At 56.3% G+C, this 20,872-nt stretch overlaps 10 protein-coding genes across 10 annotated transcripts; 7 read left to right on the top strand and 3 right to left on the bottom strand.

Annotated features, from left to right (window-relative positions):
• Window positions 1–81: 81 nt before the first annotated feature.
• On the top strand, window positions 82–982 carry L226DRAFT_609148 (alpha/beta-hydrolase; the record flags this gene model as incomplete). The annotated part of the gene is made up of 2 exons (XM_067686028.1): window positions 82–194; window positions 259–982. The coding sequence occupies 2 exons, from the start codon at window positions 82–84 to the stop codon at window positions 968–970; spliced, it is 825 nt and encodes a 274-aa protein (XP_067540782.1). The 3' UTR covers window positions 971–982.
• Window positions 983–1,137: 155 nt separating this feature from the next.
• On the bottom strand, window positions 1,138–3,198 carry L226DRAFT_530381 (kynureninase). Its single transcript, XM_067679848.1, has 7 exons — window positions 3,033–3,198; window positions 2,824–2,923; window positions 2,657–2,745; window positions 2,443–2,576; window positions 2,168–2,389; window positions 1,901–2,070; window positions 1,138–1,800 (listed from the first exon to the last, which is right to left on the bottom strand). Exons 1-7 carry the CDS (start codon window positions 3,154–3,156, stop codon window positions 1,218–1,220), a joined length of 1,422 nt encoding a protein of 473 aa, XP_067540781.1. The 5' UTR covers window positions 3,157–3,198; the 3' UTR covers window positions 1,138–1,217.
• Window positions 3,199–3,697: 499 nt separating this feature from the next.
• On the bottom strand, window positions 3,698–4,891 carry L226DRAFT_542852 (t-SNARE; the record flags this gene model as incomplete). The annotated part of the gene is made up of 7 exons (XM_067682157.1): window positions 3,698–3,854; window positions 3,921–4,006; window positions 4,059–4,178; window positions 4,241–4,323; window positions 4,383–4,491; window positions 4,557–4,793; window positions 4,871–4,891. The coding sequence occupies 7 exons, from the start codon at window positions 4,889–4,891 to the stop codon at window positions 3,698–3,700; spliced, it is 813 nt and encodes a 270-aa protein (XP_067540780.1).
• Window positions 4,892–5,068: 177 nt separating this feature from the next.
• Window positions 5,069–5,805, top strand: L226DRAFT_193662 (uncharacterized protein). The gene is made up of 2 exons (XM_067672779.1): window positions 5,069–5,611; window positions 5,724–5,805. The coding sequence occupies exon 1, from the start codon at window positions 5,205–5,207 to the stop codon at window positions 5,574–5,576; it is 372 nt and encodes a 123-aa protein (XP_067540779.1). The 5' UTR covers window positions 5,069–5,204; the 3' UTR covers window positions 5,577–5,611; window positions 5,724–5,805.
• Window positions 5,806–5,922: 117 nt separating this feature from the next.
• Window positions 5,923–7,573, top strand: L226DRAFT_557429 (aldo/keto reductase; the record flags this gene model as incomplete). Its single annotated transcript, XM_067683178.1, has 12 exons — window positions 5,923–5,985; window positions 6,040–6,059; window positions 6,118–6,206; window positions 6,266–6,369; window positions 6,428–6,465; window positions 6,527–6,734; window positions 6,794–6,860; window positions 6,914–6,959; window positions 7,013–7,068; window positions 7,118–7,158; window positions 7,215–7,348; window positions 7,417–7,573. 12 exons carry the CDS (start codon window positions 5,923–5,925, stop codon window positions 7,571–7,573), a joined length of 1,023 nt encoding a protein of 340 aa, XP_067540778.1.
• Window positions 7,574–8,364: 791 nt separating this feature from the next.
• Window positions 8,365–10,220, top strand: L226DRAFT_557428 (aldo/keto reductase). Its single transcript, XM_067683177.1, has 11 exons — window positions 8,365–8,562; window positions 8,619–8,638; window positions 8,689–8,792; window positions 8,847–8,950; window positions 9,008–9,045; window positions 9,098–9,305; window positions 9,362–9,428; window positions 9,483–9,528; window positions 9,579–9,634; window positions 9,693–9,867; window positions 9,929–10,220. The coding sequence occupies exons 1-11, from the start codon at window positions 8,509–8,511 to the stop codon at window positions 10,083–10,085; spliced, it is 1,029 nt and encodes a 342-aa protein (XP_067540777.1). The 5' UTR covers window positions 8,365–8,508; the 3' UTR covers window positions 10,086–10,220.
• An 806-nt stretch (window positions 10,221–11,026) lies between these two features.
• On the top strand, window positions 11,027–12,627 carry L226DRAFT_530377 (aldo/keto reductase; the record flags this gene model as incomplete). The annotated part of the gene is made up of 10 exons (XM_067679847.1): window positions 11,027–11,080; window positions 11,137–11,156; window positions 11,210–11,313; window positions 11,367–11,470; window positions 11,535–11,582; window positions 11,644–11,844; window positions 11,901–11,967; window positions 12,137–12,178; window positions 12,237–12,411; window positions 12,468–12,627. 10 exons carry the CDS (start codon window positions 11,027–11,029, stop codon window positions 12,622–12,624), a joined length of 972 nt encoding a protein of 323 aa, XP_067540776.1.
• Window positions 12,628–13,036: 409 nt separating this feature from the next.
• Window positions 13,037–15,701, top strand: L226DRAFT_530374 (glutamine-hydrolyzing asparagine synthase). The gene is made up of 10 exons (XM_067679846.1): window positions 13,037–13,333; window positions 13,396–13,544; window positions 13,614–14,178; window positions 14,236–14,526; window positions 14,575–14,677; window positions 14,728–14,920; window positions 14,987–15,063; window positions 15,123–15,241; window positions 15,301–15,337; window positions 15,403–15,701. The coding sequence occupies exons 1-10, from the start codon at window positions 13,168–13,170 to the stop codon at window positions 15,491–15,493; spliced, it is 1,791 nt and encodes a 596-aa protein (XP_067540775.1). The 5' UTR covers window positions 13,037–13,167; the 3' UTR covers window positions 15,494–15,701.
• Window positions 15,702–16,040: 339 nt separating this feature from the next.
• L226DRAFT_542846 (Dbl domain-containing protein) lies at window positions 16,041–19,415 on the bottom strand (the record flags this gene model as incomplete). The annotated part of the gene is made up of 5 exons (XM_067682156.1): window positions 16,041–16,653; window positions 16,708–16,769; window positions 16,830–17,642; window positions 17,697–18,501; window positions 18,553–19,415. 5 exons carry the CDS (start codon window positions 19,413–19,415, stop codon window positions 16,041–16,043), a joined length of 3,156 nt encoding a protein of 1,051 aa, XP_067540774.1.
• Window positions 19,416–19,646: 231 nt separating this feature from the next.
• Window positions 19,647–20,828, top strand: L226DRAFT_193464 (uncharacterized protein). The gene is made up of 2 exons (XM_067672778.1): window positions 19,647–19,899; window positions 19,978–20,828. The coding sequence occupies exons 1-2, from the start codon at window positions 19,652–19,654 to the stop codon at window positions 20,546–20,548; spliced, it is 819 nt and encodes a 272-aa protein (XP_067540773.1). The 5' UTR covers window positions 19,647–19,651; the 3' UTR covers window positions 20,549–20,828.
• The last annotated feature ends 44 nt before the right edge of the window (window positions 20,829–20,872 follow it).

Below are 20,872 nucleotides of genomic sequence, written 5' to 3'. Positions count from 1 at the left end.
GAGATATGTGGGGGAAAGCACGGAGGGAGACGGGGTATATAAGGGGTGACGGGGGTGACGTCATGTACGCACGTCAGCGAGATGGAACACTCATACGGCGACGACGCGAGTCACCGCTTCGACTACTACGCTCCGCCGGGAGAGGCACAGCTCGGCCCACTGCTCGTCTGGGTCCACGGCGGTGCCTGGCGCAGGTGCGTGCCCACAGCAAGTCCAACCCGCGCTGCCCCCGCTCACCCGCAGCGCCACTACTGCCAGCGAAGACAAGGCCGACTATGCCGACCTCGCCCGATCCCTCGTCCGCCGCACAGGCTGCCCCGTCGCAGTCCCCAACTACCGCCTCACCTCTCCGCAGAACCCAGTGCAGCACCCCGCACACGCCAGCGACCTCCTCCACTTCCTCCACTTCCTCTTCAAATCTCCAGATGCGCAGCATGCCCACGGACAGCCCCAGTGTCCCCCTCCCGGCCTCGTCCTCATAGGACACAGCTGCTCGGCTCACATGCTGTCATCTATCCTGCTCTCGGGTCCGCACCCGCAGCTTGAACCCACCCCGCAGCTCCTCGCGGCCACAAAGGCCGTCATCGTCTCCGAGGGCATCTACGACGTCGACGCGCTCCTTCATTCTTTCCCAGCCTACAAGGAGTGGTTCATCGCAAACGCATTTGGTGACCGCGCCACATATCCTGACGTGAACGTTGCGTCCTACCCTTCCCGTCTAGGCTCCGAGCACATCCACTGGCTCGTCCTCCACTCCAAGGGAGACCTCCTCGTCGACCTGTTGCAGAGCGAGACCATGTATGCCCATCTGGCCTCGCTCGGGAGCAAAGTCACGAAGAACTTCGACGACCTGCAGGATAACCACAACGACCTCCTCCATGGGGACGTCTACGCACGGATTGTCGCTGAGTTCGTCGCTACAGTTCGAGCTCCACCCACTGCAGGAACACCGCCGGCATCGGGAGATTGAGTACATAATTATGTCGGTACGCTGATCGCTGTGTGTTCCTGCGCGCGAAGCTTACTTCGATCTGTGGCACTGCTCTAGCTCCACGACATGCACTTCACAAAGCTATCCCTCGATGCCGCCCGTTGGGTGCGTCTGACAGAAATCCACGAACATGAAAAGTATGTTGAACTCGGAGTTTCCAATACTTCTATCATGATTATTGTACAAGAATACATCCTGCTTCTTCATCTTTACGCTGCGTGTGATATCAATCCACAATGTCCTCCTCAACCGGACTGGGCTCTTGAGGCGCAGGAGGCACGCCCTCCTTCTCAACCTCCGTTAACACTTCGTCGAGCATCTCCACCGCCCGCTCAACATCCTCAAACGTGTTGTACAGTGGGGCCGGTGCAAGGCGAATCACATCCGGCTTCCTCGAGTCGCCCACCACGCCCCTCGCCTCCAAGCCCTTGAGCACCCTGGGCATCACACCTCTCCCCGTCGGCAAGAACACCAGCGACAGCTGCGCCCCGCGCTCCTCCACATTCTCGGGTGTGATAATCGTAACCCGCACGTTGTCCCGCTGTGGCGTCTCGAACGCCTCCCCGGGCGCGGCGTAGAACCTGCTCTGCTTGAGGAGCGCCTCGAGGTACCCGGTGAGCCGCTCCGAGCGTGCGCGGAGGGCCTGCATGCCCCCCGCCGCGGCGAACACCTCGAGCGCGCCGAGCAGCGACACCGTCGCGAGCACGGACGGATTCGACTGCTGGAAGCCCTGCGCGCCGCGGATCGCGTGGAAGCGCGAGGGCATGTCGAACCGCGTCGCGGGGTTGTGCCCCCACCAGCCTGCTTCCCTGCAAAGTGCAAAGTCGGGGCGGAGCGGAGCGTGCGTTAGCTCACGGAGTGTCACAGAGGCGCAGGCGAGATGGCCCGGGGGAAGGGGGTAGGACGTACTGGATCGGGATGTCTGCCCACCGGGAGTGCACGAAGAGCCCGCCGATGCCCCCGGGCCCGGAGTTCAGGTACTTGTACGTGCACCAGACTGCGAAGTCGACGTCCCAGTCGTGGAGCAAGAGCGGGACGTTGCCGACCCCGTGCGCGAGGTCCCAGCCGCATATGCAGCCCTGCGCACAACAGCCGATTCAGCCCACGCGGATCTCATTGAGTCGCGCATATACGCGGTTGATGGACGGGGGCGGACGGGGACGGGGAGAGGCGTACCTTTGCTCGGGCTGCGGCCGTGATATCTTGGATGGCGAAGAACTGGCCGGTATAGAACTGCACGCCGGGGAAGAGCACGAGCGCGATGCCAGAGCCTTCACGGCGGATGGTATCGAGGATGTCTTCGGTGCGCAGGGTGTGTTCGCCTGCGCGCGGCGAGAGTGCGATGACCGCGTCCTCGGGGTCGTACCCGCGAGCGGCGACAGACGTTGCGAATGCGTACTTGTATCGTTCGGTGAGAACCTGGGGCGCACGGGCGGATGTGAAGAACGTACCTGGTCAGACGGGAACGCCTTCGCTTCGCATAGGATCTTGTACCGCTCTTGGGTAGGCTTGTAGAACGCGTTCAGCATCAAGTGGAGGTTCGCGGTGAGCGTGCCCATGCATGCGACCTCAGACTCGCTCGCTCCTACATTCCGCAATGACAGCGGCGCATACAGCGACTTAGTTGCTATATCTCGATGTATGGTCGAGAATGCACACACTCACCTACGAGGTTCGCGAAGTGCGGGTGCACGTAATCCGCGATGTACATCCAGCTCCGGGCATGGGGATGGTCAAAGTGGCCCTCTACCGCTCTGTACACGAGTGAAGCGCGACCCAAGCGTTCTCAGGATACTGCCATCGGGGCGAGAGATGTAGGTTAGGATGCGCACCTCGTCCCCCACACCTCGAGTTCCTCCTCCACAAGCTTCTTCGCGCGCTTTGGGAGCAGCCCGAGCGAGTTCCCGCATAGATACGTGCATGGTTGGTCCGCTACGCGAGGAGAGGCGAGGCGAGCACATAAATAAGGGAATCGGGTCAACCAGGAAAGAAGCAGTCAGCCCGAGGGACGCGCGAGCAGGTCAAGAGAGGCCGTGCGCACCGATCTCCGCAGAGACCGCGGTCGCCTTCATCTGGCGGAACGTCGGGACCACGAACTCGTCCCGGAACTTCGCCAGAGGGTCATCGGACGACGCGAGCTTGAACTTCTCCGCTGGGCTGGTCATGGTGCGGTACAAGAGACGGGCATGCGCGTGGACGAGAAGCTAGATTGGCTATGGTCCATACGGGTCCGCCGACATCGATGAGTAATGCATGTGCATGTATACGCCCCGCCGGTCTAGTGCGCTTGGGTCGCGGATGGGTCGCATGGAATGTCATAGATGAGAGAAAGTCCAGGAATACATTGAGGTTACCTCCAAGATGTGAGACCGGAGACTGCGTCCTGTGACGACGCCCGCCCTACTGCCACGCACCGTGCAGCTACCGGATTCGTGGGGCGGCCTGCGCCGACTTCTTGCTTTCTATGGCATAACGATGTATTAGGGGCAGCACGGACAGGTGGTATACTACGTATCATATGTAGGTAGGTGTACTTTGTAAAGAGACATCTCGTGGCCATTCATCCGGAAAAGCGTCCCTCTCGCACATGCTCTTTCGTGCGAGAACAAGACTGCACTCGTCAAGCAATTCATGAAGATAGTCCACATACATAAATAGACGGGCGGGGTATCCAGGTACGGCGGGTGACAACAGCAGACCGCACACTCAGTTACCCGAGTGGCCCCGGCTACCCGGAAGACCAAAGTAGAGACCAAGGATGAGGGCGAGGATGGCGACGATTGCGAGCGTCAGCCAGAAGCAGATAATACGCTTGCGACGAGCTGAACGCGCGTGTTTGACTGCTTTCTCCGTCTCGCCCAGACTGCGAAAGGCGGAAGGATGCATAGGTCAGTGAGTCGCGCAGCAAAAACCGATGCAAGGCACATACCCTGCCTTGGTGTTCATTTCGACATCTTGCCCCGTCTTCTGGATGTGGTCAATGGCTTCGTCTTGCTGCGCGATCAACACAGACATCTAGGAACGAAGACGTGAGCTGCGAAGGGTATGCGTACGCCGTCGTACTCACGTCATTAAACATTTGTGCGAGTTCCTCGAGCGTACGCTCGATCTTTTGGATGTCCTGATGCCGGTCCTGGACCTCCCGATACACCATACGGGACTCCCCATAACGCGTTGACGAAGACAGCTATGTGCACGTATGTTAGTCATAGTCATAATGGGCTGGTTACGAGCGCGAGTTGAACATACAGCCTGAGTGAAAATCTGGGCACCAGCACCATCCGTATCGTTGACGACCGCGGCAACCTCGTCAGGCGTTGCATCCGGCTTGACTATACGACGATATCAATATGCATTGAAGCCAGGCCGAGCTCACATTCGAGCGGCTTACCAATTCTGAACTGCCGTTCGACCCGTTGCTTATACTTTTGCCTGTAGTCCCTCTCCACCTGCTGGTAGTTCTGCAAGACCTCCACGAACTTCTGGCGGAGAAGCGCGGTCTGTCGAAAGATGCGTCAAGACATTGCTTCCGCGACCCGTGCAAACGTCATCGGGTGTTACGTACCTGGTTCTTGCGAATTGTCTGATCCTGCGAGCGAGAGACGGGGTACTGAGACAACGCCTGGATCTTCTCCTTGAGGCTATTGCTCAAATCACGCGTCTGCCCAACAAGGTCGTCCAACAGGGCCGCATTCTGCCGGCTCGCACCGTCGTCAGCGGTGTTGAGCGTCCTAGAGTGCAGGTCTGAGATTCGGGAGACGTTGCTGCTGAAGGTCGTAATGCCGTCGCGGATGGCAGTAACCTAACCACGCCACCAGACCCACGAGTGGTTAGCTTGACAACACCCGAGAGGCTCGCGGAAGTGGCTGGATAACTCACCTGGTCCCAAAACTGCGCCATTGGGTCAGACGTCCCATTGCCGGTCCCATCAAACTGAGGTGCGAGACCAGGTGTGTATCCTCCAGCTCCCCCCTGCAGGTTCGTCATCTCATGGCTCTGCTGCTGCTGCTGCTGCCCAACTTGAGCCTATGCGCCCAGGAGGAGACCAGTCAGCCGCGACTTTCTGGGCGAGTCGCGAAAGGCGGGGACGCACCCTGTACGCTGCGAGTTTGTCGCGCTGCATGTTCTGAGTCGTGTGTGGAGGGTCTCTCAGCAAGCAAGCAGAGCGGGGCAAGTATACTGGCGTCAGAAGAGAGAGAACAGCCGCGAGACCATGGAACGGAGGCTGAGAAGGACGCGAGCCGAGAGTGGCCTTGTCGGGGGGAGCGAGCACGTGCGCGGCTCTCCTCCGCGCCAAGCTGAAGCACAGCGTCGCGGGCCCATTCGGTCTGTCCGCCTTCTCACCGCCACCACCGCGAGTTGCACAGGCGTGATAGGGTCCGCGGCTGCGACGTCAACTACACCAATAGCCACAGCGGATATTGCGCTCCAGGAACGGCCATCTCGCACTTCATGCCCCGCGATGAGGCTCGCCTGTCAGCGGTGTTTGTCGCCATCGTGTGCTGCACTCGGCCGCGACGTGCTGCATATGTATGAACCCTTCAGGCCCACTCTTGACCCGGTTGCGCTGTCAAGTCGTGCATAAGAAAAAAATGATTGACGCAGGCATGCTCCCAGACTGTACGTGAACAGGATGAGTGTAGTACGGAATCGTGGGTACCGTGATTCCGTGCATGTACCTCATTCAATGGACACTCGATCGGGTCTAATGTTTCTAACGAATACTTGCCAGAATACAACCACCCTTGTATCCCAGCCCGTTGCATCACCTTCCGATTCACCCGCTGCCGCCGCGACGCGTCGACCTTGCATGCGGGTTCACTCACGCGATCGTTGACCCACCCAAGACTCCGAAATATAACATCCTGAGAGTCGCAAGTAGAACTCTCGAATCCGCTCTCTCATTATCAGATCTCCCCACTGCTATCATCATGGTCGTCAACACCGTAAAGCTTGGTGGTACCGCTTCAGGCGTGACTGTTGCAAAAGTTGCAGTGAGTACCTCTTGACCCCAGGCCACAATTTCAAGCTGACGAGTTGCGGCATAGCATGGGCTCATGAGGATGTTGTACGTTATAATGGAATAACGTCCAATCACCTACTCCCAACTGATGACTGCGGCCCAGATTCGCTGAGAGCGAAGAGCAGGCCTTTGAAGCAATCAAGGCTGGCGTCGACGCTCTGCCGCCCGGGGTCAAGATGTTCTTGAACAGCGGTGAGTCTTGCCCTTTTGATATACACCTGGGAGACACTCATTCACTGAGATGTTTACAGCTGAATTTTATGCTCCTGATCTCGGCACCGGCAATCTTGAGCTGCTGTCCAGGTTCTACGAGAAATACCCCGAGTATGTAGAGAAGACGTTCCTCTCCGTTAAGGTGTGTTCATTCCTCTCCTTATTTGTATACATATACTCACCGACTGCCACTGCTCTAGGGAGGCACGAAGCCGAAGGCCCTGATCCCGGACTCCTCGTGAGTACATAGTACGGCGTTGATGCGCCGATGCGCAGCCCTACCTGACGCATATATGCAGCCCAGAGAACCTGCGGCGCAGCATTGACACCATTAATGCGGCGCTACGTGGGACCAAAAAGGTCGATATGTTCGAAACAGCGCGCGTCGCCAGTAATGTGCCCCTCGAGGAGGCAATGAAGACGCTTGTTGAGCTGAAGAATGAGGGCAAGTTCGACCATATCGGGATGTCTGAGTGTCGTGCGGAGACGCTGCGCAAGGCGAATGCGGTACGCCTCTCCTACGGCGAGTCACTGGGTGGCGGGTACTTACCTTGTATGCACTTCAGATTCACCCTATTGTGGCTGTCGAGATCGAAGTGTCTCTCTGGTCGTATGAGGATGAGACTAAGAAAGGTTCGTGGTATCGCTCACGAGACCAACCAGCCTCTAACCTTTGACTTGTACAGTTATTGAGACGGCCGGAGAACTTGGGATACCCGTCGTTGCCTACTCGTAAGTGCACATATCGCAGTTCATTGGATGCGATCAGTAATGTAGTCGTACAGGCCACTCGGCAGAGGTCTCTCGACAGATGCAATCAAGACTCGCGACGATATTCCTGGTGAGTACGCTGTACGGAGCATAGCGTATAATCGACTAACGACCTTCAGAGGGAGATTTCCGACGCAACTTTGCTCGGTTCCAGGAGGAGGTTGGTCTCATGCGCAGACTCTTAGCGGTCAGTACATTAATGAAAGACTCCTACAGAACCTGAAGGCCAATCTTGCCATCACTGAAGCCCTCAAAGTCATAGCTGCGAGGAAGGCCATTACGCCCGCTCAACTCAGTATCGCTTGGGTCGCATCCCTCGGGCCCCACATGATCCCGCTACCCGGCTCCTCGTAAGCGGCTTGATATTGCACGCCTTGCTCGTGATGGATCGTTAACGATTGGTGCATGTCATCTATAGGAAGGTGACTCGTACGCTTGAGAACCTTGCCGCAGGAGACATTGAGCTGACGAAGGCTGAGCTTGATGAGATTGCGGACATCATGGCGAAGCACGAGGTCAAGGGGGAGCGGTACCTGGGCGGCGAAGCGAACAAGATGCTCCATCTCTGGGGTTAGAGGGCACCGGACTGTTTCGAATATCGGGGACACATGTACAGTAGCGTTTGCAGTCTGAAAGGGGCATTCTTTGGATGCCATCCTGTAGATTGAAGCATACTTATGGCAGACTTGGCGGCATAGTCATCACAGTGACAACCGTTCTTGTGATACCGTTAGACGTCTCATAAGCGTTAACTCACCGGTTTAGGAGGAGGGCGACTAACCTCGGCGGGAGCACGGCAAGAAAGGCTGCAGATGAAGACAACACGTGGGTTACTACATTGCAAGGCGACAGCGAACTCTGCTGTTGAGCAGCGTGAGCTCTTGCCTTGCACAGAGACTTGAGTCGGAAGGTTTGCGGTTAGTATGCAGCGGCTAACCTCGGCATGTGCGAGCCAGTCGCTAAGGCTGTGTCGTAACTTGATTGCTTTGACTTGAGCGGCAACAGCTACACAGCCAACTATGTAGTACCACTGCTCCCGTGAGCTAACAACATGGATGCAACTACAGCAGCTTGGATGAATTGAATGCTTTCAGACGTTGCAACGACTTGAACCCACTGCTAGCCCGAGAGGATGACAGTGCTGTACAAGTTACACTTTGGCGACATCCGAATCGGAGCCTCTTTCTGCACGTATATACCGATCGGAAGGGCGGCGAGGCTCAACAGACGAGAACCGTCGTGAAGCCGTAGGGGGCGGGAGCAAGACGCGTCGCCTCGGCAGCACAAGGTTTCGGCCGCGCGCACGGCGGCTATGTTCGTGGATATGGCTAGGGTTAGGGTCATGTAGGTCACATCCTGCGTTGATCGTCGATCTCAGCCACTTGAGCCCCGTGTGTCTGAGTGTATAAATACGGTCGTAGATGGCTCGAGAACTTCCCCACACTTCTCTGCTGCACGCCGATCCCCAGCGAATACTACTTCACCACCGCCAACAGCCAGTCAGACCAACATGACCATCGTGAACACTGCCAAGATCGGTGATGTTACCGTTGGCCGCATCGGCGTAAGTAGTCGACTCTACTGGGTGTATGCGCCTGATAAACGGTGAATGTATCGCAGCACGGTCTGATGATGATGACGTGCGTTGCATTTTCATAGCTTGGAAGCCATTGGACTGACGGCCTTGTAGCTGGAGGGATCCGACCCACCCTCTCCCTGATGAAGACGCCTTCGAGGCTATCAAGGCCGGCGTCGACGCAATGCCCGAGGGCGTGAAGATGTTCCTGAACAGCGGTAAGGACACATTATGTACGGAGGTGACAACCCCAATGCTCATGCTTTTCATAGGCGAGTTCTACGGACCGGATGCGTCGACGGCGAACCTCGAGCTGCTCTCGCGCTTCTACGCTAAGTACCCCGAGTATGCGGAGAAGACGTTCCTATCGGTCAAGGTGCAGGACTCTACGACATATCACGTCGCGACCACTCTGACACAATGATTTTGTCAGGGCGGCACGAAGGCGCATTCCATAATCCCGGACGGATCGTAAGACTGCTCTCCCACTAAGTGCTCAAACCACCCTCTCACGGGAACACAGACCAGATAACTTGCGCCGCAGCGTCGACACCATCAACGAGAAGCTCGGGGGCATCAAGAAGATGGACCTTTTCGAGTGCGCGCGCGTGCCCGGAAACGCGTCGATCGAAGAGGTCATTAAGACCCTTGCGGGATTGAAGGACGAGGGCAAGTTCACCCACATCGGCATGTCAGAATGCAGCGCTTCCACACTTCGGAGGGGCCACTCAGTAAGCGAATTACGCTCTTGAATAGCAAGCCTGAAGCTGATTTTCTTGACCTGCAGGTGCACCCGATCGCTGTCGTGGAAATTGAAGTCAGCCTCTGGTCTTACGAGGAGGAGACGAAGAAAGGTAAGTGCGTATACTTGTATGAAAGCATGAGTAGGACTGATGTATGCACTCTAGTCATCGCGACCGCCAAGGAGCTCGGAGTCGCCGTTGCGGCATATTCGTACGTGATATCTTAGGGGGAAGCTCTCCTAGTAGCTGATGCATATCTAGTCCCCTTGGGCGAGGTTTCCTCACGGGCACAATCAAGAGCCCCAAGGATCTTCCCGGTGAGTAGTCGTGCGCAAGCCTACCACTGCACTACATTCGCTAATTGGACGTATATAGCCGGAGACATGCGTCACCGCTTCACTCGTTTCCAGGAGGACGTGTTCAACCACAACATGGCGCTCGTTGAGGAAGTCAAATCCATCGCAGAGAAGAAGGGCATCACCCCGGGACAATTGGCCCTTGCCTGGGTAGCGTCGCGCGGCGATCATGTCATTCCTATTCCCGGTTCCTCGTGAGTCACACTCCTGCTCCGACTCAATAGATACACTGTCACTGACCCGACCCTGACGCAGGCATAAGAAACGCAACTTGGAGAACATCGCTGCAGGAGATGTCGAGCTTACTCCGGCTGAGCTTGAGGAGGTTGATGCCATCCTCGCCAAGACGCCGATCAAGGGTGGTCGGTACAACGACGCGCTTGACCCGAAGATATTGCACCTCTGGGGATGAAGCTCGAAGTGCGATGCATATTGTAGTGATCGTGGCATCGGAACATGCAGAATTGCTTGTATTACCAGACCCTCAACAAATAGTTGCCGTTACGCTAGCCGATCGCCTGGTACAATCAACATGGCCTGTCCGCCGAATCGTTACGGTAAATGCGGTCATCCTAGGCGTTTTATCGGCGTCCATTCACCAGCTAACCTCACTGACCGGGAGTACGGCAAGGAATGCATATCCGATATGTATATAGGATATTTCACGGACCGCAGATGAAGACTCTTGAAGACTTTCATGCTATCGAGTAGCATGGGCTGCGGTAAGACCTTGCCGCCTTGCTCCTTGGGTCAGAAGGTCTGCGGTTAGTACGCAGTGGTTAACGTCGGCATGTGCGAGGCAGTGGCTAATAAGACTGCTATCCACTGCTTTACTTTGACTTGAGCGACAACAGTCGAGTACTAGTACCACTGCTCCTATGAGCCAACAAGAGGGATACGACTATAGTAAGATTATGGCTGGGAAAGCTACACCAGCTTGAACGAACAATGTTTTTACCTTCCAACACAGTTGCAACGGCTTGAACCCACTGCCACCCCGAGAGGATGACAGTGCATCCGAGTTATATACCGATCGGAAGGTCATGGAGGGCAGCGTGCCAATGCAGAAGAGACCGTCGCCGTAGGAGACGGGAGCAAGACGCGTCGCCTCGGCAGCGCCGTGCGCAGTGGCAGCCTCGCACAGCAGCAAAGTGTGAATATCAGATAGGGTTAAGGTCAGGTAGGTCACATACGTTGATCCACTGCAATACCAGGTCACTTGAACCCCGTGTGCCCCAGTGCATAAATACGGTCGTAGATGGCTCAAGCACTTGTCCACACCCCTCCCTCTCCCGCACGCCGCTCTCGACCAGACACCACTCAACCACCGCCAGCGGATAGACAAACTCGAAGATGACTGTCGTGAAGACTGCGAAGATCGGTGATGTTACTGTTGGCCGCATCGGCGTAAGTAATAGATTTAGCTGAGTGTATACGCCTTACAAACGGTGGATGTATCGCAGCACGGTCTGATGATGATGACGTACGTTGTACCGTTCTCATAGCTCGGAAGCCATTGAGCTGACAGCCTTGTAGCTGGAGGGATCCGACCCACCCTCTCCCTGACGAAGACGCCTTTGAGGCTATCAAGGCCGGCGTCGACGCAATGCCCGAGGGTGTGAAGATGTTCCTTGTTAGCGGTAAGAGCCTCTGATGTACGGAGGTAACAACGTCAATGCTCACGCTTTCACAGGCGAGTTCTACGGACCGGATGCGTCGACGGCGAACCTCGAGCTGCTCTCGCGCTTCTACGCCAAGTACCCCGAGTATGCGGAGAAGACGTTCCTGTCAGTCAAGGTACAGGACTCCGCGAAATATTAAGTTGCGACCACTTCGAAGACTGACACAATGAGTTTGTCAGGGCGGCACGAAGGCAAATTCCATAATTCCACATAATTCCAGACGGATCGTAAGACTGCCCCTCTTCCTCCTGCACTCCAACGACTTTCTCATGGGAATATAGCCCAGAGAACTTGCGCCGCAGCGTCGACACCATCAACGAGAAGCTCGGGGGCATCAAGAAGATGGACCTTTTCGAGTGCGCGCGTGTGCCGGGCAATGCGTCGATTGAAGACGTCATCAAGACCCTTGCGAAATTGAAGGACGAGGGCAAATTCACCCACATCGGCATGTCAGAGTGCAGTGCCGCCACTCTTCGGAGGGGCCATTCAGTAAGCGAATTACGCTCTTGAATAGCAAGCCTGAAGCTGATTTTCTTGACCTGCAGGTGCACCCGATCGCTGTCGTGGAAATTGAAGTCAGCCTCTGGTCTTACGAGGACGAGACGAAGAAAGGTATGCGTATATACCTGTATGGGACATGAATAGGACTGATCTCTGCACTCCAGTCATTGCGACCGCTCAGGAGCTCGGGGTCGCCGTGGCCGCATACTCGTACGTGGAATTGTAGGGGAAAACTCTCCTAGTGGCTAATCATGATGCGATTTCAGACCCCTTGGACGAGGTTTCCTCACAGGCACCATCAAGAGCCCCAAGGATATTCCTGGTGAGTATGCGTGCGCAAGCCTACTTATCTACTGCATTCGCTAATGTGCGGTATATAGCGGGAGACATGCGTCACCGCTTCACTCGTTTCCAGGAGGATGCGTTTAACCACAACATGGCTCTCGTTGAGGAGGTCAAATCCATGGCAGAGAAGAAGGGCATCACCACCGGCCAACTGGCTCTTGCTTGGGTAGCGTCGCGCGGCGACCATGTCATACCTATTCCCGGCTCCTCGTGAGTAACGCTTCTGTGCTGATATGTTAGATACACTGACACGACTCTTGATGCAGGTACAAGAAACGCAACTTGGAGAACATCGCTGCAGGAGATGTCGAGCTTACTCCGGCTGAGCTTGAAGCAGTCGACGCCATCCTCGCCAAGACGCCGATCAAGGGTGGTCGGTACAACGACGCGCTTGACCCGAAGATGTTGCACCTCTGGGGATGAAGCACAACGTTGTCCTTGTGATATCGGAACATGTAACATTGCCTGTTTTACTAGAATCTGAGCCGTTACGCTAGCCAATTGTCTGATACAATCAACGTCGGCGGACTCGTCACGGGAAAACCCACCTCGCCGACCGAGAAACTCGGAGTATGTCCCCTCGTCGTTACTCCAAGCGGTGATCACGAAAAACATCCATATCCATGTGTTCCGCGGCACGTCGTATTTAGGCATTGACGCCCACTCGTTACTTTGTCGGTGACAGGTGAGCAGGACTGAGGAACATCGAGGAACAGAGGACGGAAACACGGAGGCTCGGAAAATCGCGAAGCAGGATCTTGGCGGAGATCTGGGCTCGGTCATAAACGCATATCTAATCTTTCCTGGTCTATAGATTTAGATAACTCGATGATAAACTGACACTCCGTTTCCGAGTCATTACCCCGACACTGACTCTTCTCAAAGGACGCGATCATCTCAGTTTTCTACCACCACTACCTCCCAAAACTAGACCTTGACTGCGCTCCCCCATACCGACGTGCCAAGATGTGTGGCATTGTCATTGCTCACGGTATCGACAACCCCGGCGCGGAGCGACCCAGGCTGATTGCTTGCTCGAAGAAAATTCGCCACCGCGGACCTGACTGGTCGGGATGCTACAGCGGCAAGCAGACCATCCTCGCGCACGAGCGTCTTGCCATCGTCGGTGTCGGTGAGTGCATAACGCAACCTCGGAAGGGAGGAGAGAAGAGATTGATCTATAAATCCGCGCAGACACCGGCGCGCAGCCGCTCGTGAGCACGGACGGGAAGATCGTCCTCGCTGTGAACGGCGAAATTTACAACCACATCAAGCTGCGCTCGCATCTCAAACACTCGTACAAGTTTAAGACTCACTCCGACTGCGAGGTCATCATCCCCTTGGTACGCGCTCCGTCATAGTACTCCTTCGGTGACTCGCATACTAACCTCTCATGTCCGGGCGGGCTGTAGTATCAAGAACTTGACAAGGAGCTATGCCCCCTCCTCGACGGCATGTTTTCTTTTGTCCTCCTCGACGAGTCCGTCACCCCCTCCCGTATCATCGCTGCGCGCGACCCCATCGGCATCACGACGCTCTACCAGGGCTGGAGCTCCTCGCGTCCCGGCGCGACCTTCTTTGCGTCCGAGCTCAAGGCCCTTACGGACCTCTGCGACAAGATCATCTCGTTCCCGCCCGGGCACGTCTACGACAGCCGAGATAACTCCACAACGCGCTATTTCAAGCCGACATGGTGGAACGGCGACCTCGACGGCCCGGAGGCGACCATCCCGACGAAGCCGGCGGACTTGAAGCTGCTCCGCGAGACCCTCGAGGAGGCTGTCAGGAAACGTCTGATGTCCGAGGTGCCGTACGGCGTGCTGCTCAGCGGCGGCCTGGACAGCAGCTTGATTGCGTCCATCGCGGCGCGTGAGACGGAGAAAGTCGCCCAGCTGCAGGCCGAGGCAAGGAGAAAGAAGCTCCAGGAGTCGAGGAGCGGCCCGCCTACTCCGGGCGAGGACGGCGTGGATGAGGCTCGTACGTTTGTTCCATCTCTCTGTTCGTCTTGTGCGCCACGATTGACGTGGAGTACAGAGACGATCACCGCCTGGCCGCAGCTGCACTCGTTCTCCATCGGCCTCGAGAACTCCCCTGACCTCTTGGCAGCACGGAAAGCGGCACACTACCTTGGAACGGTACATCATGAGTACACTTTCACAGTCCAGGAGGGTCTCGATGCCATTCCCGACGTCATCTACCACCTTGAGACATACGATGTCACGACCGTTCGTGCGAGTACGCCGATGTATCTGCTCAGCCGGAAGATAAAGGCTATGGGCGTGAAAATGGTCCTCAGTGGTGAGGGCAGTGATGAAATCTTTGGTGGTATGTATGATGTTCTGGGGCAGGGAGGCAAGACTGACGATATCGCAGGCTACCTGTACTTCCACGCCGCTCCGGATCCGAGGTCGTTCCACCAGGAGTGCGTGAGGAGAGTTAAGAACCTGCACACCTCGGACTGTCTGCGTGCCAACAAGTGAGTTACGCCTCCAGCTCTGATCGAGTAACGCATTGACGGTTGCGCAGGTCTACGATGGCATGGGGTCTCGAGGCTCGTGTTCCCTTCCTGGACAAGGCCTTCCTCGAGGTCGCCATGAACATTGACCCCAAAGAGAAGATGTTCAGCAAGGGAACAGCCCAGGAGGTTGACTCGGACGGTTGCCCCAAGATGGAGAAGTACATCCTGCGAAAAGCGTTTGACTGCTCGCCAGATGGCAAGGTAGCCTACCTCCCCGTTGGACCGTTTGCTGTTTGTGCGTGTGTACTCACATGACCGAATCCCCAGCCTTATCTCCCTCGGTCTATCCTCTGGCGGCAGAAGGAGCAATTCTCCGACGGTGTGGGATACTCATGGATTGATGGGTATGCGTCTGTTCCAGGACGTCGTCCTCGTTCCTGCACTAACTCACCTCGTTGTCCAGTATCAAGGACCACGCCGCGTCCGTCGTGTCTGATGAGGCCTTCGAGAAGCGAGCAGAACGCTGGCCAGACAGCACGCCTGACACAAAAGAAGCGTACTTCATCCGCGATGTCTTCGACAGTGCGTCTTGCCCATCTTCTTGTAACTGTAACCTCTCCTCACCTGACCGTGGAACACAGGCCTCTTCCCGCCCGCTGCGGCCGAAACTGCTGTTAGGTACGTCCTTGTGACCGCGTTTCAGAGCGCAAGCAACATGCTCAAAAGGCATGGTATTGTTCCAGGTGGATACCTCGTGGCGACTGGGGATGTTCGTCGGACCCGAGCGGTCGCAGCGTCAGCATACACAACGCGGCGTACGGTACGACGAGCTAGAGTGCGAGCAAAAGAGGAAGTGTTGGAAAGTGTAACAGTGCTACATGGTGAATCTAGACCGTATTATAATCGGACAAATGAGAGGAGGGGCAAGGAGCGTGTCGTGTGACCTGTCCATGAGAGGGCGGTGCCGGATACCAGTGCCTAGTGCCAGAACGGTGCATATATGTACGCATCTTGAAGCGAGAGAGGAAGTAATCTGCATGCAACGGTGAGACGAGGGAGGAATGGTGTAAGATGGACAGCACAACGAGAGTGAGCGTGCAGACGGACGACGGACAGACGATAATTAGCGGGAACGCATGCCTGAATAAAGAGAATAAGGAGTGATACGGTATCGTCGACTATGGGGTACTCAGTGGTGACAAGTGACAATGGACAGTGAGGCGAGAACAAGAGAGATGTAACAGCATATCAGCACGACAGGAAAACGTGCACGATCATAGAGATGGAACAGAGTTGGTCATAAAATATTCCGTGAAGCATCAAAGAAGGCGTGAAAATGCATGAACAAGACGGCGGGGGATATGTGGTGCCATAGCATACTCTATGGAATCAAGCGATTGAGAGAGGGATCCTGGTTAACCATGTTACGGATGAAGCCCACGCCAGAATCCTCTGACGGGGCCGGCGATGCCAGAGTCTTGGTGTTGTTGGGGGTCGTAGTTACGCGCGTCGCCGCACTGGTTTGGGAGATGTTGCGAGGGCGCTTCGGAACGGGAGTTGTGGCCGTCGCTCGTGTGCTGCTATCCCATGTTGGTCGGTCCCTAGTGATAGTGACCTTGACGGAGTGCCCCTCATCGGAATGCGGCGTGACCTTTCGGTTTGTCGGCGTCGCTACTGTCCTCCGACTCGCTGGTCGAGGCGGGTGCGGCACCTCTGTGGAGAGAAGTCGAGTGCCGAACTTGGCGTTTGCGGATGATTCACGGGCGTAAGCAGTGGTCGGGGTGGTCGTACGCCGCGCTCCATTGGAGACGGGCGCCTTGGGCTTAACGACAGGCTTCTGGAGTGTAACCTTGTCGGCACCCCAATACGAGAAACTCATCTTGCTCTTCCGATCAGAGTCGTCCGACTCCACACCCTGGTCCTCGTCATCGTCGGGCATAGGTACAATGCGGGGCTGAACGCCAGAATGAACCTGCTGCCGCAACTTGACCGTCCTGGGAGACAAGGCGTCAGTACGTCGTCATGGAGCACGGCGGAATAATACTAACTCTTCCATGGAGACAACACCTTCCCGTGGCTGAACGACATCGCCGATGCTCCATGTCTCAATCTGTACCGATACATAATAACTCAGAATATATCCCGACGTTGGAGTGGATGATCAACTGACCTTGAGGAACTTGTACAAGTTCCGAGGCTTGGTTTGGGTCCCTCTCCGCCCGGTGGTAGCGTACTTGGCCTTCCCTTGTAGCTCGGGAAGTGAGTTGGTCCGCGAGTTCGTACCTCCCGCACCCAGAGGCAACGACGTGGTCCCTGTCCGCTGACATCGCAAAACGACGTCGTTGAACACAACCAACCACAAATCCTTCTTGCCGCCAATGCCATTGCTGTTGGACTGCAACACGTCGCTTAACCGCTTGAACGAAGTTTTGCCCTTGACATTCTTCGGGTTCTGGGATGTGAGCGGAGGAGACTTGCGCGCCGTCGGATCCGTCAGCGGGTTGACGCCAACTACTGGCCGCTCCTCGACAAGCACTCGCGACGGTTTCGGGACCATGAGCTGCTTGACCTTGTCAAGGCCCTCGATGCGCGCGAACACATCACGTGTCTTGTCGCGCTCTTCCTTCTGGATCTTCTCGTCCTCGATGCTCCGAACGATCGTCTCCACCTCCGCGACCATCTGGAGCGTGCTCTCGTACTCGAACGTGCTCGGGTCAGTGTGATAGAGGAGGTTCTGGAAGAGTAGGGGGTACTTGAGCAGTCGTTGGAAAGGCTTCGAGAGCGAGATCGCAAGACCAGTCTCGCCCTTTTCCCCCGCTGTGACCTCGAGCTTTTGCAGATACTGGCAGATTTTCAGCCATTGGTCTGCGTCCTGCTTCTTCGGCTTTTTGCTCGCGGCCGCTAGCGAGAGTGCGTTATCGACCTGTTCTAACGCGCGCTCGAGATGCAAGACGTAGGTGGCATAGCCGTGCAGAATGTGAGACTAGTTGGTGGTTAGTACCGGCGTAGCATACACAAACTATTGAGATGAACTTACGTTTGACACGAATACATCTGCCAATGATCGGACTAGCGGGTATTGATCCTCGTACCTCTTCCGCAAGCCTTCACTCAGACGAATGTGACCCTCGAGGATACCGCCTTCAATAACTTCGAGACACTTCCGGAGGTCTTCGGGCAACTGCGCCGGAGGAACGGCTCCGTGAATCATCGCATCTGGACCTGTCGTGCTCTTCTTGAACTTCCGCAGTACACGAGACGTACCAGTCCCATTCGTCTTCATAGAAGGCGGAGACTGCTCGTAATCACGATCCCGGTCGCCCATGTATGACTGTCGCCCTAATGATTGCGTCGAGGAAGTCATCAGGTTGACTCGAGGTGGAGGGGGTAGGGACTGGTGCGAGCGTGAAGGGAAGGGCAAGGTGGTTCCGAACTTGCCAGTTCCTGACCGTGCCGCAGCTGTGCCGTAAGGTGACCGCGGGTGGTTGTGCTTGGACATGGTAACTGTCTTCTGTCGCGAAGAGTGGAAGGCGGCGCCCATGCGGTCGTCGGCCTCTTCTTCTTCCGCCGAGTCCATGGACTCCCCGTCAATGTTGGGATGGTTATCCTCTTTTCGAGATTCCTTGGACATTGGTTGAGGAGAGTCGGAGCGCTCGCCTGTTGGGGACTGGAGGAAACGGGCGGCTATGGGAAGATGTTCGAGAGATTCCCGAGGAGTGTCGGAACGGTTGAAGTCGTCGTACACGTCCAACGGCGTTGGAGACGAGATAGGTGAAGCAATGAATGGGTGAAGAAGGGGCTCAATGAATGTCTCCTTCATCTTGAGCAGCTCGGTTACGTATCTGCAGGGCGTTTACAACAAGAACCAAGGCGGGAAGATGTATGGTACGTACCGTTCCTCACTAGTCACGATCTCCCACAAAACCTCTTGTCGTGTCCGTTCTCGCTGACCGAGGTTGGACACGAGATCCTCCTCCGCGACTTCGCTCCATGATTGTGCTGCGAGAATACGGCTGCTCGCGTTGCTCATCTGAGAATATGGAGTGCCAGAACGTAGCGACTGGTGAAGGGATGCCTCGTAATTCTTTGCAGGGTACGGGGACGTAGCTGTTCGTGTGGAAGCAGCCTTGTTGGACTTGAGCGTGGAGGCGACATCTGTCCGGGACGACGCAGCTGTGGAAGTGGATCCACGCGTATCCTTGCCATGGGCAGCGTGGAAACGCGACACGGTTGACTTTGCCGCGGCATTGGTGGGCGTGGGGGTATCCGCGTCAGGAAGGGCGCGGTCTTGAAGAGGCCCTGGGGTTGGAGGAGGTGATAAGAACGCAACCTTCTTCTGCGCGTCCGCGCCCGTCGACCCATTCGCGGTTTTGCGCGAGCTGCGGCCCGTTGAATCGGACGAACCCTCTGCGCGCGACGACTGTTGCGGACCTGGTGCGGGCACAGACCCTGCCGGGAGGTTCTCCTTGGTCTCAGTGGCAGGCAGGGATGGATTGACGGCGATCGGTGTAGTGGTGACGGAGGATTCGGTGGAGGAAGACGACGGTTCGCCGATGGGGGGTAGTGGGCGTACGGACAATTCTGGGAGGGGTTTGAATGAGTTTATGGAGTTAGGAGTCGATGTCGCGCGTTGCTGAGGAGGCCACTCGGGAAGGGGAGGAAGTTGGGGTATCTTTTCCTTCGGGGCATCCTTCTCTCTGTCTTTCTCCTTGCTGCCCGCGAGGCCGCGATTCAGACGGGTGAGGAAAGCCTTCATGGGCTGATGTACAACAGCGTGCCTCGCTGTCGAGGCAGCTTGACGGAGGAAGCGTCGGCAGAGGCTGCGGGATGGGAGGAGGAGCGTGGAGACGGCGCGCGCTGCCTGTGCCGGTCCAGTTGCAACAAGCACCGTGACAAACGGCTGTGACCATGTGACATGGCGTGACCGACGGCACACTTCAGCGCTCTTCCGCCTCGACGTTGCCTCGTGTTTCCCGCCTGCTTCGTCCCACCATGTCCCTCCGCCCGGCCCACGAAACAAAGCATATCGCTATTATCGACTACCCGTTCAGAGAGCACGTCTTCTATCTCGCACAACGCGACAATGGCGCGACAAACGGCACCGGCCTATGGCTTGGGGCGCAGTGCCTCACCCTATATCTCGCTGACCTCCTCAAGAACAAATCACCATCGTCCGGCTTGTCCGCCGGTGTGAACCGCCCAAGAGTCATCGAGCTAGGAAGCGGCATAGGTCTCTCCGCGTGCGTCTTGATCGCCGTCTCCTCTTGATCAACGACCTACACCGCCGTCGTTTTCTTTTCTGTGCGATTGTTCTACAGGCTCGCACTTGCATCTATGGGTTGGGACGTAATTGCAACCGACCTGCAAGATGTGATATCTGCCGTGCTCTCAAGCAATGTAACCCGCAATGGCGCGCAGCTCCCTCCCAGCTCCAGCGGCATAGAAGTTCGAATACTCGACTGGACTGTACCGCCTGACCTCTGGGTGTGGGACGATCCCCATTCCATCGCCTCGCACTGCGTTCAGAAGCCCTCATATCCTGTTCACCATCGTCCCATTCTAGCTCCTCCGTTCGATCTCATAATCTCATCCGATACACTCTACTCCGCGGCATTAGTCACACCGCTCCTCCGCACTCTTCACGAACTCTGCAAAGTTTCCATTGCGTCCTCACCAGAAGCCCGATCTCCGCCTATATATCTCTGTGTAGAGCGCAGGGATCCTGGTCTGATAGACCGCGCGCTTTCCGAAGCGCAAAACAGCTGGAAGTTCAAGGTGGAACGGGTGCCTCACAAGCGTCTGGCGAGAGCCATGGAAAAGGGCGGAGCCAGATGGGGGAAGGGCGACTGGGACGACGTAGAGATATGGAAGCTAAGTCTTCAACCATAGGAGTGAGGTCCGAGGAGGGTATACAGGTAGTAATCTTGGAAGATTTCAGTAGTACAGGTATATTGTCAATGTCATTACCATGGTGGTATTGTTCGTCATAATGGTTCGTCGTCTTCCATGCTGATACCGAGTGAGGATTAGATGGAGCTTTGGTATGCAAGCGGGGCAAGGCAACCGGATGTGCATAAGGAGCCTTGCCATTCGGTAACGGCCGCCCTGCTTCACGGAAACCGACAACAGGAGTAGTCCTCCGGTGGTATGGTGTGTATGCCGCTATGATCTAGGAGAGTGACGAGGTCAGGGACGATAGACCGCCGATGTACG

The sequence above is a fragment of the Lentinus tigrinus genome (assembly GCF_003813185.1).
Source record: "Lentinus tigrinus ALCF2SS1-7 unplaced genomic scaffold L226scaffold_3, whole genome shotgun sequence".
Classification (NCBI taxonomy): Eukaryota; Fungi; Basidiomycota; class Agaricomycetes; order Polyporales; family Polyporaceae; genus Lentinus; species Lentinus tigrinus.
This window is presented reverse-complemented; position numbering and strand designations above follow the sequence as displayed.

Bases quoted from the DNA above. Each gene is read 5' to 3' on its own strand.
- L226DRAFT_530374 (XM_067679846.1), top strand. From the start codon at position 13,168: ATGTGTGGCATTGTCATTGCTCACGGTATCGACAACCCCGGCGCGGAG. The intron at 14,921-14,986 runs GTAGCCTACCTC...CCGAATCCCCAG, and splicing joins ACTGCTCGCCAGATGGCAAG to CCTTATCTCCCTCGGTCTAT. The intron at 15,064-15,122 runs GTATGCGTCTGT...CTCGTTGTCCAG, and splicing joins GGATACTCATGGATTGATGG to TATCAAGGACCACGCCGCGT.
- L226DRAFT_557428 (XM_067683177.1), top strand. From the start codon at position 8,509: ATGACCATCGTGAACACTGCCAAGATCGGTGATGTTACCGTTGGCCGC. The intron at 8,639-8,688 runs GTGCGTTGCATT...ACGGCCTTGTAG, and splicing joins CACGGTCTGATGATGATGAC to CTGGAGGGATCCGACCCACC. The intron at 9,046-9,097 runs GTAAGACTGCTC...ACGGGAACACAG, and splicing joins TCCATAATCCCGGACGGATC to ACCAGATAACTTGCGCCGCA.
- L226DRAFT_530381 (XM_067679848.1), bottom strand. From the start codon at position 3,156: ATGACCAGCCCAGCGGAGAAGTTCAAGCTCGCGTCGTCCGATGACCCT. The intron at 2,577-2,656 runs GTGAGTGTGTGC...TGCGGAATGTAG, and splicing joins GCACTTCGCGAACCTCGTAG to GAGCGAGCGAGTCTGAGGTC. The intron at 1,801-1,900 runs GTACGTCCTACC...TGCACTTTGCAG, and splicing joins TGGGCAGACATCCCGATCCA to GGAAGCAGGCTGGTGGGGGC.
- L226DRAFT_193662 (XM_067672779.1), top strand. From the start codon at position 5,205: ATGGAACGGAGGCTGAGAAGGACGCGAGCCGAGAGTGGCCTTGTCGGG.
- L226DRAFT_193464 (XM_067672778.1), top strand. From the start codon at position 19,652: ATGTCCCTCCGCCCGGCCCACGAAACAAAGCATATCGCTATTATCGAC. The intron at 19,900-19,977 runs GTGCGTCTTGAT...ATTGTTCTACAG, and splicing joins AGCGGCATAGGTCTCTCCGC to GCTCGCACTTGCATCTATGG.